Raw genomic sequence first — 15842 nt, forward strand, 5'->3', positions numbered from 1 at the left:
CACATTGATTTGCAAGCTACATTGATTTGCCTGGTTGTTAGCTAGATTCCAGCCGACTGGTGTTAGCTAGCTACAAAAGGTTAACTGCTGGACTTTGTACAAGCAAGCTAACTTTAACTCGGTAATGTTAGCTAGCTACATAGCTAATCAACATATATCTGCCTGCATTGATTGATTAACATATTCAAAAGTGTTTTTTGAAAGAAAAGCAAATTGGCCAGAAACAAAGTGGCCAGAAACAAAGCCCTTTCTTCTGAAACTCGTCAGTCTATTCTTGTTCTGAGAAATGAAGGCTATTCCACGCGAGAAATTCTCAAGAAACTGAAGATTTTGTACAACGCTGTGTACTACTCCCTTCACAGAACAGCGCAAACTGTCTCTAACCAGAATAGAAAGAGGAGAGGAGGCCCCGGTGCACAACTGAGCAAGAGGACACGTACATTAGAGTGTCTAGTTTGAGAAACAGACACTGCACAAGTCCTCAACTGGCAGCTTCATTAAATAGTACCCGCAAAACACCAGTCTCAATGCTGGATGCTGGCCTTCTAGGCAGAGTTCCTCTGTCCAGTGACTGTGTTCTTTTGCCCATCTTAGTCTTTTCTTTTTATTGGCCAGTCTGATATAAATATTTTTCTTTGCAAGCACAGCACTTACACATATGTGTCACGAATCCCACCGAAGATGGTGCCTCTTCCTGTTCGGGCGGCGCTCGGCGGTCGTCGTCACCGGCCTACTAGCTGACATCGATTATTTTCCTTTTTTGTTTCTGTTAGTTTGGGCTGATTGGGTGCACCTGTTTTGAGTTTAGTTTTGTGGGTAGGCTATTTAAGGGCAGTCAGCCCGCTGGCTGTTGTGCGGGCTTGTTTATCTGTTATTTGGTGTTGGATTGTTTAGTGGATTTATTATTTGTTCTGGACAGTTTAGTCCTGTGTTTTTGGACTCGTATTTTTCATGCGCCCGTGTGTTTAGGGCATGATCGTTTTCCCTGTCTACTGGAAAATAAATCCACGTTCTTGAATCCCTGCTCTCTGCGCTTGACTCCTCCACCCAGTACTCCTAGCAGCTCTGACAATATGACTAATGATTGGGTGAGAGAAATTGATGATCAAAAGATTGTGGGGTCTGTTTTGTTAGACTTCAGTGCGGCTTTTGACATTATCGATCATAGTCTGCTGCTGGAAAAACACATGTGTTATGGCTTTAAACCCCCTGCTATATTATGGATAAAGAGTTAACTGTCTAACAGTACACAGAAGGTGCTGTTTATTGGAAGGCTATCCAACATAATCCAAGGCAGCAGCTACTCTTCCTGGGGTCCAGCAAAATTAGGCAGTTATACCATTTTTAAAACCTTACAATACAAAACTAGGGCCTGTAGGACCTGCCATGTTGATAATGCTGTTTAGAATGCAGACCAGCGCATTATTATGAACAGACTTCTCCCCATCTTAGCTACTGTTGTATCAATATGTTTTGACCATGACCGTTTACAGTCCAAGGTTACGCCAAGCAGTTTAGTCACCTCAACATGCTAAATTTAGACGTTATTCATTATTCATTATTGGGGATCCATGATAAATACAAATACAAACCTTAGCTTGAATACCACCACCATGTAAGCAGTTGTGTTGTTGCCGAGCAACAGACTCGGTGTTAGAACTCTGCACTTCAGGGAAAAAATGTGTTAGCATTGTCAGAAATGCTAGAAAAAGGTAGCACATCGTTGGTTCTTAATGGACAGAAATTAGCACGTGAGAGCGAATAATTATAAATGTAATCAAAACGGTTGACCCTAGAAACTTATTCAGTCCGAAAGGTGGCAAGTCTAATGGCCCCTTTTTGAACGCTGTAGTCTCGTTCTTATCCGACGCCTAGATATTTGTCACGTTCCTGACCTTATTTCCTTTATTTTGTCTTCGTTTAGTATGGTCAGGACGTGAGCTGGGTGGGCTTTCTATGTTATGTGTTTCTATGTTTAGGTTCATTGTTAATTAGCCTGATATGGTTCTCAATCAGGGGCAGGTGTTTTACGTTTCCTCTGATTGAGAACCATATTAAGGTAGGCTGTTCACACCGTTTGTTTGTGGGTGATTGTTCCTGTGTTAGTGTTTATGCCACACAGGACTGTTTCGTTTGTGAGTTTGTTCCTGTTCGTGCGTTCTTCGTTGTCTGTAAGTTCTCATGTTCAGGTCTGTTTACGTCGTTTGTTGTTTTGTAGTTTATTAAGTGTTTTTTGTCTTCGTTATTATTATTTAAATAAATCATTATGTCTTCATACCTCGCTGCATATTGGTCCGATCCTTGCTCCTCCTCAGACGAGGAGGAGAACGAACGTTACAATATTAAGCTACTTCTGGCCAAGAATAACATTTTTCCCCCCCAATTCTGTTTAAAATCCAGTATGTGGTTCTCGGTAAGGAACGGACAGCTCATGACAAGAGGCTGGGAGTGTGTTGTATTCCTCCAGTCCAGTTGATTTGCAAATTTTCATCAATATTGGTGTCATATTGGCATAGATATGATGTTAGGGAGATTTTAATTTGAGCTGTGGGGACGATAATGGATGAATGCCTTTGAGATAAAGAATCCCACACTGGGAGCTGTACATCAGCATAGTGAGAAGAGAAGTTCTGCGGGATTGATGCAAAGGTGGAAATGACCTCAGCGTGGGTCATTAATGTTGGTAATCTCCCAGCATGCCTGTGGGTGTATCCCTCCATCCTTAGCCATACCTGCCAAAGGCCCACTCCCTCCGCTGTGTCTGCAATTATACCCCTCTCTCTCCCGCTGCCCACCACCTCAGGATGCGCGAAACTCAAACACACTCACAACAGTAGCACCGGCACGAGCAAGGAGACTTTCCTTGCTTCTCTATGCCGTGCCAGGTAGGCAGATGGCACAGCATACTACCAGAGTGATCAGGCGCTCACTCAAAGTGACAAAGAGGAAGGGAAACAGCCTCACTGGCAAGACCAGAATAAATGGCATTATGACCCATCCCATGGTGAATCCATCCTGTACATCAAGGACAATTTGGTGTATTCAAGCAGAGCAAATTAACTTCAGTTGCACTTATTTTTTAAAATGCTGTAAATATCTAACATTCACTCATCAAGATGTAATACCCTTTATTACCATTTACCACTCTGTTATAACTCTTTTTTTTGTCATTTTCTTATTCAATGTTTTATCTTATTATTATATATAGATTTTATATATTAAAACATACAATCTACTTGCAGTGAAGCCACTCAACATCTACATCACATTCAGTTATCTAACAGACTCCCATCCAGAGCGACCCACAGAAGCAACCACGGTCATCGCCCTGCTCAAGGGCACGTCGACAGATCTCCCACAATGTCAAAAACAGGGACTCAAACCAGCGACCGGTCCCCCCCACAGTTCCCCAAGAGCTGCCCATCAACCATCCGAGACCCCCCCCCCCCCCCCCCTGAGTAAAATAAAGTAATTCCGTTCCCAAGACCCCTGTACCCAAACCCCCATCCCCCAAAGCACCAACAACCAACAAAATGTACCGTTTTAAAAAAGAAAGACAAAGGGGGGGGGGGGGGGGGGGGGACATCAAGTACAACAAAAATCAAAACAGCAAGGCCAACTGAATATGTTTGAGTGCATGTATGGCATTATTTACGTGTGTGTGTGTGTGTCCCAGTGTATGTGCACGTGTGTACATTTGAATGAGAGTGTGTGTATATGCATGTGTACAAACAACTGCACTGCATCAGCCTCAGGCAAACAGGCAGTAGCTGTAACAACACTGCCCCTCAGTGTCATTCAAACTTACTTGTTATTTATATATATTTTATTCTTCTTTTATCTTTGATCGTCATTCTATTCCTTGCCCAGCAACTGTTACAACTCTTGTTTCTACAAACGTTTACCAAAACATAGATCCCAAAGTTATATCATACCTCCAAAATCTTTAACAAATTGAGCTGTATTACTCACAAAGGATATGTCATGTTTTTGTTTACATTGTGATTAATTCTTAAGGAATCTTAAAGGGGCAATCTACAATTGGTACATCCATTTTAGACTTTTAAATGAATTATACATACCCATTGATTCTTGAAGAATATAACTTATAAATGCCTTTTGAGCTTAGTTTTTTGTATTTGTATTTATTAGGGATCCCCATTAGCTGCTGCCTCTTCCTGGGGTCCAAACACATGAAGGCATTACATCACACATAAAACAAAAGATAAAACATCACATCATATAACATTATTACACCACTAAATACTGTATCTACAATACAATGTATAATACCACCATACAGCAATATTACAATGTATGTGTGTGTCGAGTGTCTGTGCTAGCGTGTGTTTGTGTATGCGTGTGTCTGTGTCTGTACCTGTGTGTGTGTCACTTCACACTCCCCGCTATTCCATAAGGTGTATTTTTATGTGTTTTTTAAAATCTGATTCTACTGCTTGTATCGGTTACCTGATGTGGAATAGAGTTCCATGTAGTCAAGACTCTATGTAGTACTGTGCGCCTTCCATAGTCCCAGAAGAGACCTCTGGTGATATGTCTTGTGGGGTATGGATGGGTGTCATTTTGATCTCATCGAAGGTCAGTCCTTCCATCCATAGCTCTGTCTATGAATTTGAGAGTGGTTACATTTCTCCAGACCCATCCCGCAGCTGTTTACCAAAATGGTTCACACTTTGCTGTTGTTTGAATTGCTTATTACCCTGTCAAATGAGCTGTATTACTCACAAAGGATATGTCATGTTTTTGTTAACATTGGGATTAATGATTGATTAATCTTAAAAGGGCAATCTACATATTGGACATATTTAAAGTTGTTAAGCAAAATCAGATTCACTTCGGATCTTATAATCATCTACAGATATCTTTGCCATCAAAGTCTAATGACAGTTGCCGATTGTCACTAGGACATCATTTATGTGTCCACTGTGGCCGTGCGCGTCTCGGTGTCGGCCACTCACCTCTGCCTTGGTAAAATGTCAGTGTTCTTGTTGAATTGTATCCTATTTTAGAGCGTAGGCATTACCACCCGTTTTCAATTCAAGTTGCTAATTTTTCATGCCTCTGACATGCGGCAATGTTTTCTTGATATTTTGTTTTAATTATAAAAAATATAAAAAATAATTAAGTGTTAACCAGCCCCATTGCATGCCTCTCGTGCCATTAGTTCCGTGCAAACTTGTGGCATTTGACTCGATGCTAAAGCAAGGTTTTCCTTTAAGAACAGAAAGCAACAAAATTAAGAGATTGATAACCAACTAATTTTGCTAGTCATTTTTGGAGCAGCCCATACCTGGCACATCTGATTCAACTAGTAAAAGGCTTGATGATTAGATGTGTATTAGTATCTGCGCTACAGTACACATGTGTAGTCTTGTGGTTACCGAGGTTTGGCAAAAGTGTAATGGTCAATTTACTGTATGCTGTAAAGCTCTTTCTTGTGTGTCATGGTTGCTGTCATGCTAATTTTTTCCCAGGACTTTTCTCCCATGTACAGTGGAGAGACTCTCTATGTTCCACATCAGCAGGTTGTTCCACACAACAACTTCCTGTAATGAGCTGACGGTTTGTTCCGGCTTTCTCCAAACAAACTTCACAGATTCACACTCCACCACAAGAGGCGATTTAGCTGCATTACAACAATATGTAGAGTGCATTCAAAAAGTATTCAGACCCCTTCATTTTTACATTTTGTTACGTTACAGCCTTATTGTTTTTTTTTTACACACAATACCCCATAATGACAAAGCAAAAACAGGTTTTTAGACATTTTAGACAGTATACACTACCGTTCAAAAGTTTGGGGTCACTTACAAATGTCCTTGTTTTTGAAAGAAAAGCACATTTTTTGTCCATTTAAAATGACATCAAATTGATCAGAAATACAGTGTAGACATTGTAAATGTTGTAATTTACTATTGTAGCTAGAAACGGTAGATTTTTTTATGGAATATCTACATAGACACGTACAGAGGCCCATTATCAGCAACCATCACTCCTGTGGCACGTTGTGTTAGGTAATCCAAGTTCATCATTTTAAAAGGCTAATTGATCATTAGAAAACCCTTTTGCAATTATGTTAGCACAGCTGAATACTGTTGTTCTGATTAAAGAAGCAATACAACTGAACTTCTTTAGACTAGTTGAGTATCTGGAGCATCTGCATTTGTGGGTTAAATTACAGGCTCAAAATGTCCAGAAACAAAGACTTTCTTCTGAAACTCGTCAGTCTATTCTTGTTCTGAGAAATAAAGGCTATTCCATGCGAGAAATTGCCAAGAAACTGAAGATCTCATACAACGCTGTATACTACTCCCTTCACAGAACAGTACAAACTGTCTCTAACCAGAATAGAAAGAGGAGTGGGAGGCCCTGGTGCACAACTGAGCAAGAGGACAAATACATTAGAGTGTCTAGTTTGAGAAACAGACACCTCACAAGTCCTTAACTGGCAGCTTCCTTAAATAGTACCCGCAAAACACTAGTCTCAACGTTAACAGTCAAGAGGCAACTCCAGGATACTGGCCTTCTTGGGTATGAGTTTGCCTTTTGGCAAACTCCATGTGGGCTGTCATGTGCCTTTTACTGAGGAGTGGCTTCCATCTGGCCACTCTACCATAAAGGCCTGATTGATGGAATGCTGTAGAGATGGTTGTCCTTCTGGCAGGTTCTCCCATCTCATCCAAGGAGCTGTTGTTCTGTCACAATTGTAGCATAGGTTGTGAGCTCTGCAAACAACGTGTCTACTCTGAGAATGAGAATGAAAAATGCCTGCAATAATATATTGAATGCATTAACTGAAATTACCGTAACCATACATTGTAGATTAGAAATTACGGGGAATAACGGTTAATTTACAAGGAATTGATCATTAACAATGATCACTAACAATCAAAGGGGAAACAATTCACATAATGAAACAATGAATGTGCACAAACTGGCGAGGGGGAAATTCTGAAAAGACGCACCTAGTGCATCTTCACCACACACCCCTCCCTTCTTGTCTCAACATTTTAAATGATACTCAAGACACATAACCTTCACACATAAGGTGAACTCTCACTTACGTGATCAGGTCCAAAGCGGTAGTCATTTATGGAAAACAAATGCAATTTCAAAACAAAGACATTTTCACTTATTTGATACATTTTATCAAATTGCTTGGCGTGGCAAGTCAAATACCATTAAGGGCCAGCCTTGTTAACCATGCCATACGTTGCCAATGCCTGATCTAGATTGTAGATCTAAAGAAATTATAGCAACTAAACTAGTCTATACATTGCCAGAGCTGGGTAGTGTGGCTGTGCAATCTAAGGCGCTGGATTAAGGCTCCAGTCTATACGGAGCCGTGTGTTCAAATCCCACCGCTGCGATCTTCAGTGGAGGCAGGTAGCCTAGTGGTTAGAGCGTTGGGCCGGTAACTGGAAGGTTGCTGGATCGAATCACTGAGCTGACGAGGTAAAAATCTGTCATTCTGTTCGTTCGTAACCCTCTGTTCCCCAGTGCCGAAGATGTGGATGTTGATTATGGAAGGCCCCTGCACCTCTCTGACTAGGTATCCCCCTTTCACCCCCTCAGAAAGTACTCGCACCCCCTGACTTTTTAAAAACATTTTGTTGTGTTAAAGCCTGAATTAAGAAACATTTTTATTGAGATTTTGTGTCACTGGCTGACACAGAATACCCTATAATTACAAATGAAAAGCTGAAATGTCTGAAGTCAATAAGTATTCAACCCCTTTGTTATGGCAATCCTAAATAAGTTCAGGAGTAAAAATGTGCTTAATAAGTCACATAATAAGTTGCATGGACTCACTCTGTGTGCAAGAATAGTGTTTAATATGATTTTTGAGTGACTACTTCATCTCTGTACCACACACGTTCAATTATCTGTAAGGTCCCTCAGTTGAGCCGTGAATTTCAATCACAGATTCAACAACAAGGACCAGGGATGTTTTCCAATGCCTTGCAAAGAAGGTAGACAGGTAAAAAAAAGCAGACATTGAACACCCCTTTGAGCATGGTGAAGTTATTAATTACACTTTGGATGGTGTATCAATACACCCAGTCACTACAAAGATACAGGCGTCCTTCCTAACTCAGTTGCCGGAGAGGAAGGAAACCGCTCAGGGATTTCACCATCAAGCCAATGGTAACTTTAAAACAATTACAGAGTTTAATGGCTGTGATAGGAGAAAACTGAGGATGGATCATCAACATTGTAGTTACTCCACAATACTAACCTAATTGACAGAGTGAAAACAAGGAAGGCTGTACAGAATACAATATTCCAAAACATGCATCCTGTTTGCAATAAGGCAGTAAAGTAAAACTATCAAAAATGTAGCAAATAAATTAACTTCATGTCCTGAATACAAAGCGTTATGTTTGGGGCAAGCACAACACATCACTGAGTACCACTCTGACCAGAAATAACCCTGAAGGAGCTGCAAAGCTCCACAGCGGAGATTGGAGTATCTGTCCATAGGACCACTTTAAGCCGTACACTCCACAGAGCTGGGCTTTACGGAAGAGTGGCCTGAAAAAAAGCCATTGCTTTAAGAAAAAAAATATGCAAACACGTTTGATGTGGGAGACTCCCCAAACATATGGAAGAAGGTACTCTGGTCAGATGAGACTAAAATGATGCTTTTTGGCCATCTATGTCTGGCGCAAACCCAACACCTCTCATCACCCCGAGAGCACCATCCTGTGGGGATGTTTTTCATTGGCAGGGACTGGGAAACTGGTCAGAATTGAAGGAATGATGGATGGCGCTAAATACAGGGAAATTCTTGAGGGAAACCTGTTTCAGTCTTCCAGAGATTTGAGAGTGGGACGGAGGTTCACCTTCCAGCAGGACAATGACCCTAAGCATACTGCTAAAGCAACACTCGAGTGGTTTAAGGGGAACCATTTAAATGTCTTGGAATGGCCTAGTCAAAGCCCAGACCTCAATCCAATTTAGAATCTGTGGTATGATTTAAAGATTGCTGTACACCAGCGGAACCCATCCAACTTGAAGGACCTGGAGCAGTTTTGCCTTGAAGAATGGGCAAAAATCCCATTGGCTAGATGTGCCAAGCTTATAGAGACATACCCCAAGAGACTTGCAGCTGTAATTGCTGCAAAAGGTGGCTCTACAAAGTATTGACTTTGGGGGGGGGGGGGGGGGGGGGTGAATAGTTATGCACGCTCCAGTTTTTTTTTTTGTTGTTGTCTTATTTCTTGTTTGTTTCACAATAAAAAATGTTTTGCATCTTTAAAGTGGTCGGCATGTTGTGTAAATCAAATTATATAACCCCCCCCAAAATCCATTTGAATTCCAGGTTGTAAGGCAACAAAATAGGAAAACTGCCAAGGGGTGAATACTTTCGTATGTAAATTTGTTATTTCTGTATTTAAATTTCAGTATATTCGTAACATTTCTAAAAACGTGTTTTCATGTTATCATTATGGGGTATTGTCTGTAGATGGGTGAGATTTTTTTGTTGCTTTAATCCATTTTGAATTCAGGTTGTAACACAACAAAATATGCAATAATTCAAGGAGTATGAAAACTTTTTGAAGGTAATGTAGATCTGTGTTTCTCCTCCTACCTCTCTAATAGGAAGCAAAACATCAATATTGGATAGTCCAGGTCGGAGGAGTCTGCAGTCACAGGGGTCAGTGTTGAGCCCTATCCTGTTTTTAATTTACATGCTCCCTCTCGGCCAAATCCTCAGAGATTATAACATCAACTTCACCTGCTACGCTGACGATACCCAGATTTATACTAACACCAAACCGGACATTCAGCAGCTAGCAAAACTCAGCAGCTGCATAGAAGACATCAGGGCATGGATGAAAGAGAACTTCCTCCAGTTGAACAGTAACAACACTAAGGCTGTGCTTATTGGGACACCCAAGCAGGTCATCAGTGGTGGAAACATCTAACCTACAATCAACGGCCAAGCCTTCCACCTGTCCTCGTGCATCTCCAACCTGGCAGTCAAGTTTGATCCTTCTCTGTCCTTCGATGCCCACATAAAACAAATATGTAAAACATAATTTTTCCATCTTAAAAACATGACTAGATGTTGTCAAGATCTTTGCAGATGAGCCAAAAATACCAAATGCCATTGCGCAGGTTCTTAAGCTTGTTCCGCATGTTTTAGCTAGAGCAAATCATGCCTTTGATGGTGTGATTGATACCACTCTTTGACACAATAATGCAATATATCAGGTTACTGATGGATGGGTCTGGATTTAGTCAAGAATAGGCCTGCTTGGATTAATGTCATGCAGTGAGCCACTTTTCAGTGGAAAAGTGAGCCACTTCCTACTTCCATGTCACCTACACAGCGATGCAGACTCTTATCTTCAGAAGTTGAGGTCTCTCACCTGTTTGGTATTCAGATGACCACACTGAGGGTCCAGCAGTCCAGACATGTCATAAGGGGCCTTGTACCTGATAAGTAGTGTCGGACTCCTCCAGGCTTGGAGCAATCTTCCCAACCTCTGTCATCAAACACCACTCTCTTAAGGTCACAGAGAGTGAGGGCATGCTGACCAACTCTATCATCAATTCCTAAGGCCTTAGTTGTCAATATTATTTATCATCAACATCGACATAATAATATTTTCCCACCAGAAAGGCCTGTATGCACTTGGCCTTCTTGCTTATTGAATAGAGTTGGTGATGAAATAAATCACAAGAGCCTTTGTTTCAATCACAGTCCAGGTGCCCATGGATGTGCCTGACTTGACTCTTTTTGTTTAACATTTTGTTATACTGTGTATTGTAGAGCTTTAAGATGGCTGACCCTGACTGCACCACATGACCCATTGAAACTCTTTTTGAGCACAGATTTCTCCAAACCATTTTTCACATTAACTGTATCCATTCTGCGAGTTTCTCTTTTCTTTGAATCTGTCACTTTATTTCCACGCACCTGCAACAAGAACTCAGATGTGCGAGTGCTTTTTTGAATTTTGAAACTGTATCCATACTGAAAGCTCTCTCTTCTTAGGCTGAGGATGAGGAGGATGAGGACCAGCCTCTGAGCCTGTCCTGGCCAGACACCATGCGCAAGCGTTTCACCTACCTCTTAATCATGCCCATCATCTTCCCTCTGTGGCTAACACTGCCCGATGTCAGGAAACCAGTAAGTGCTTCCCGTCCATTTCTATCTCTTACTGTTCCAGTTTGTCAGATAGAGAATTAGGTGGTGTCCCAAATGGCACCTTATTCCCTATGTAGTGCACTACACCCTATGGGCCTTGGTCAAAGCTAGTATAGGGAATAGGGTGCCATTTGTGACACAGACATAGAGAGAAAGACTAATGTTTGATATGAAGTGTACCTGTCTATTTATTTTTCTATAACTAGTAATTGTGTGATGTGTTATTTGCTGTAGATACCTGTGTACCATAGTATTGAGGCTTCATTTCTGTAATTTCCATCTTTTTAGTAACTATATCTTTTTCCTCCTTTTGTCTAACAGACTGCAAAGAAGTTCTTTCCCATCTCATTTCTGGGTTCTATCTGTTGGATTGCTGGATTCTCCTACTTAATGGTGTGGTGGGCTCACCAGGTACGTGGGGAACAGTGGAGGCTAAATGAATTGAACCATTTTTCACACTACTGAGCCTTACCGAACCAAGCCAAACCAAGCTGTAATAAGCTGGTCTGGTTATGCATAGGGCTGTGGCAGGTATAACATTTTGTCAGCCGGTGATTGTCACGCAAATAACTGCCGGTCTCACGGTAATTGACTGTTAATTAATATAAACAAGTTTAGCATCTCCTGGCTTCCACGCATAGCCTACAAGCCACTGATGCAGAACTTTGTAACTTCTACATTTAAAAAGTAGAATAAATAAATTTAATATGGCCTACACCTTCACAATAAATCCATTATTTATTTTAGACAGTTCTAAAGAACCATGATATGAAGAAAATGTACTCTATTTCAGAAGAAATAGCTTTCCTCATGTTAGGCCCTGATATGGCTATGCCATACAGCTGTGGACTACACTAGTTAATTTAGCTGACAGGATTTGCTTAGAATTCCAAGGTATTAAAGTATAAAGAATAGAATTGAACATAGCTTAGTAAAATAGAAAGGATATTTTCTCCAAATGATTTCAAAGGAAGTGCGCACCTTTGGCTTTTCCTGTGTTGAGCGGTTAACAAAGAAACTGGTCCCTCTATATGCTTAATTTAGAGTTATTTATGGAACTTTAGTTGTGTTTGGATTTTGCATCAATTCTAAGACTGCATGATGGGACTCTAATGATGATTTGAAAAAAATTGCATGAAAGGCATGAGCTCTAATTTGTTTCTTGTGCAAGCTGAACACACTTCATCAGTCTCTCATTCACAATTTGACAAGCACTTGATAATATTGACCAGGCCTTATTAGCCAATGCCCGTCATGTGATTGGGTCCTTCTCACAGGCATTTCAACTAAAAAGTAGGCTACAAGTGAATGAAGACAGACACATTGGGGACGCAACTGCGCGCGTTCCTTTTATTGAATTCCGAGGCAAATATTAAAGATGTTAGAACTGTCAACGTTTAGCCTACTTTTTGTCAGCCAGCAAGTTATCCTGCCTCTTGTCCATCCTTAAAGGGTTCTCCTAATCCTGTGGGAGTGGGCGGATTTCCTCATCTTTCTCACCAGCCATGATTTTGGGCAGGTCCATGGTAAGAAATGTCACTGTTCCTGGTAAAAAAAACACTCCTGTCCTGGAACTCCAGTAAATTATATTACTAAGCTGCTCCAGAATGTTCTACGTCAGGATATGGAAATCAATTCTATTGTACTCCATGTGGGTTTTAATGATATATGACTAACCACCTGGATTTGGTCTTATGTAGCAAAATTTGAAATTGTGTTTCTGACATTGGATAAAAGTAGAGACTCAGAGCTACATAATGGTGTATCATAAACTGCATTTTTGAGGAACAATGGGAAAGTAATTTTGATTTGAATGTTGGTAAACTTGTAAACTCACTTTTGAGAAAATGGCCATTGAATGTTTTGGTATCTAGGGAAGAGCTCTTCTTTGTCTACACCCATTCAGCATCGTTCACACTGTCTTAAGCTTTAGCCCCACCCATCTTGTTTCGCCCTCGGAGCGTTCAGAGCGCACACTTGATGATAATTTGTTTACCTCTTGATAACATGAAAACAGCCTAACCAGCTCTGCTGGCAACAATTTCATTATGCTTTTTTGCCGATGTTTACTGACACCGGCCATATTCAACGGGTGTTGTACACTTTACCTTAAGACTTGTAGCTAGCTAGTTAGGTAAACATTGAACCTACACGTCACGTAACGTTAGCAGACGAGCCAGCCAGCTAACGTTAGCTGGTTAAACAACAATGAATATAGTGCCAAATCATGTCATTCCCTGAAGGAATCTGCTGGAAGCTAACAAACTAGGTTCAATGTTAGCTAGCCTGTTTGGGAAAGGCGTGCCGTTAGCAGGACACCTCGACAACATCCGGTGAAATTGCAGAGCGCGAAATTCAAACGACAGTATTATAAATATTTTACTTTCATAAAATCACAAGTGTAATACTGTCACGTTCCTGACCTTATTTCCTTTATTTTGTCTTTGTTTAGTATGGTCAGGACGTGAGCTGGGTGGGCATTCTATGTTATGTGTTTCTATGTTGGGTTCTTTTCAATTAGCCTGATATGGTTCTCAATCAGGGGCAGGTGTTTTACGTTTCCTCTGATTGAGAACCATATTAAGGTAGGCTGTTCACACCGTTTGTTTGTGGGTGATTGTTCCTGTGTTAGTGTTTATGCCACACGGGACTGTTTCGTTTGTGAGTTTGTTCCTGTTCGTGCGTTCTTCATTGTCTGTAAGTTCTCATGTTCAGGTCTGTTTACGTCGTTTGTTGTTTTGTAGTTTATTAAGTGTTTTTTGTCTTCGTTATTATTATTTAAATAAATCATTATGTCTTCATACCTCGCTGCATATTGGTCCGATCCTTGCTCCTCCTCAGACGAGGAGGAGAACGAACGTTACAAATACATCAAAAATAAAGCTTAACTTCTTGTTAATCCAGCCACCGTGTCAGATTTCAAAAAGGCTTTACGGTGAAAGGAACCATGCGATTATCTGAGGTCAGCGCCCCACATACAAACACATGAAAATCATATTTCAAAAAGGCAGGTGCGACACAAAAGTCAGAAATAGAGATATATAAAATGCCTTACCTTTTGATGATCTTCTTCTGTTGGCACTCCAAAAGGTCCCGGTTACATCACAAAAGGTCCTTTTGTTCGATAATGTCCTTCTTTATATCCATAAAAACTCAGTTTAGCTGGCGCGCTTCAGTCAATAATCCACCCATTTTCCCTCCATCAAAATGCATACAAAATGAATCCCAAACGTTACAAATAAACTTTGCCAAACAAGTCAAACAACGTTTATAATCAAACCTTAGGTATCCTAATACGCAAATAAACTATAAAATTTAAGACGGAGAATCGTTATTGTCTTTACCGGAGAAAAATACCAAAGAACGCGCTTTCTTCCACGTGCTTGGAAACACTACAGCCAAAATGGGAGCCACCTAGAAAAACTACAATTTCTGGGTCATTTTTTTCCAAAAACCAGCCTGAAACTCTTTCTAACGACTGTTGACATCTAGTGGAAGCCCTAGGAACTGCAATCTGGGAGGACTTGGCCTTATAATTTAAGTAATAGCCATTGAAAAAAGTGGTAAGCTGAAATTGTGTTTTTTTGGGATGGTTTGTCCTCGGGGTTTCACCTGCCATATCAGTTCTGTTATGCTCACAGACATTATTTTAACAGTTTTAGAAACTTTAGAGTGTTCTACCCAAATCTACCAATTATAGCTTCTGGGCCTGAGTAACAGGCAGTTTACTTTGTGCACGCTTTTCATCCGGACGTCAAAATACTGCCCCCTAGCCCAAAGAGGCTAGCTAACATTAGGCTCTAACTAGTAAAGCAAATGGTTTTGGGATACGAATAATAACATCATACACGTAATGTTAGCTAGGGAGCCAGGCAGCTAGTTAAATAACAATGAACATAGTGCCGAATCATGTCGTTACTACCCTGCATGAATCTGCTGGGAGCTAACCAACCAGGTTCAATGTTAGCTAGCTAACATTAGGCTCTAACTAGCAAAGCAAATGGTTCTGGGAAACAAATAATTACGTCATACACTTAACGTTAGCTAGGGAGCCAGCCAGCTAACATTAGCTAGCTAGCGAACAGTACACTTTAACTTGAAATGAAACCACTTTCTGTCAAAATTTGAAACGTTTAACCCTTTCACACGTACCATCACACGGGTGTGATCGTTCTACAGTGGTCCCTGAAGCGTACGATCACACCCGTGTGATTAGAACACTCATTTAGAACGCTCGTTTAGAACGGCCAGTTTCGAATGACGCAACAATCAGCGTTTGAGCTGGCCACACTTTTTTCAGAAACTATTTACACAAACACAGTCCTTACAAAGTTATGTCCAGAATGTGAGCAGTTTATTTTTGGATTCAATGTTCAGATATTCACAGAAGAATATATAGCATAACACAATCATCCTAACCGGAAAAATGTAGGCTACATTTGTCCTAGCGCTGAGGAAAGATTGACCCAACACAAGCAGTCATATTTTCTAACTCTCGGCTGACAAACTACAATATGAATTAGCTAATAGCAATTATTATGTATAATTAATCACATCACGGGTGAGCACACCATTGATCGAAATAATTAGGTAAAGCACTTTTTAGAAATCGAAAGTAATCCGACGGTTAGTTTCAGCGCGCAGCCATGCATTTTTTTTT

The 15842-nt window shown here is 40.7% G+C and overlaps 1 protein-coding gene across 4 annotated transcripts in view; it reads left to right on the forward strand.

Annotated features, from left to right (window-relative positions):
- The window catches only part of LOC139561834 (sodium/potassium/calcium exchanger 2-like), a 158722-nt gene that overhangs the window by 122520 nt on the left and 20360 nt on the right, over positions 1 to 15842 (forward strand). For all 4 annotated transcript variants that reach the window (XM_071379136.1, XM_071379135.1, XM_071379138.1 and 1 more), the window contains 2 exons: positions 11030 to 11164; positions 11504 to 11593. In XM_071379136.1, coding sequence (XP_071235237.1) covers positions 11030 to 11164; positions 11504 to 11593 — 225 coding nt within the window. The remainder of the gene's footprint in view (positions 1 to 11029; positions 11165 to 11503; positions 11594 to 15842) is intronic.

The sequence above is a fragment of the Salvelinus alpinus genome, chromosome 31 (genome assembly GCF_045679555.1).
Source record: "Salvelinus alpinus chromosome 31, SLU_Salpinus.1, whole genome shotgun sequence".
Classification (NCBI taxonomy): domain Eukaryota; kingdom Metazoa; phylum Chordata; class Actinopteri; order Salmoniformes; family Salmonidae; genus Salvelinus; species Salvelinus alpinus.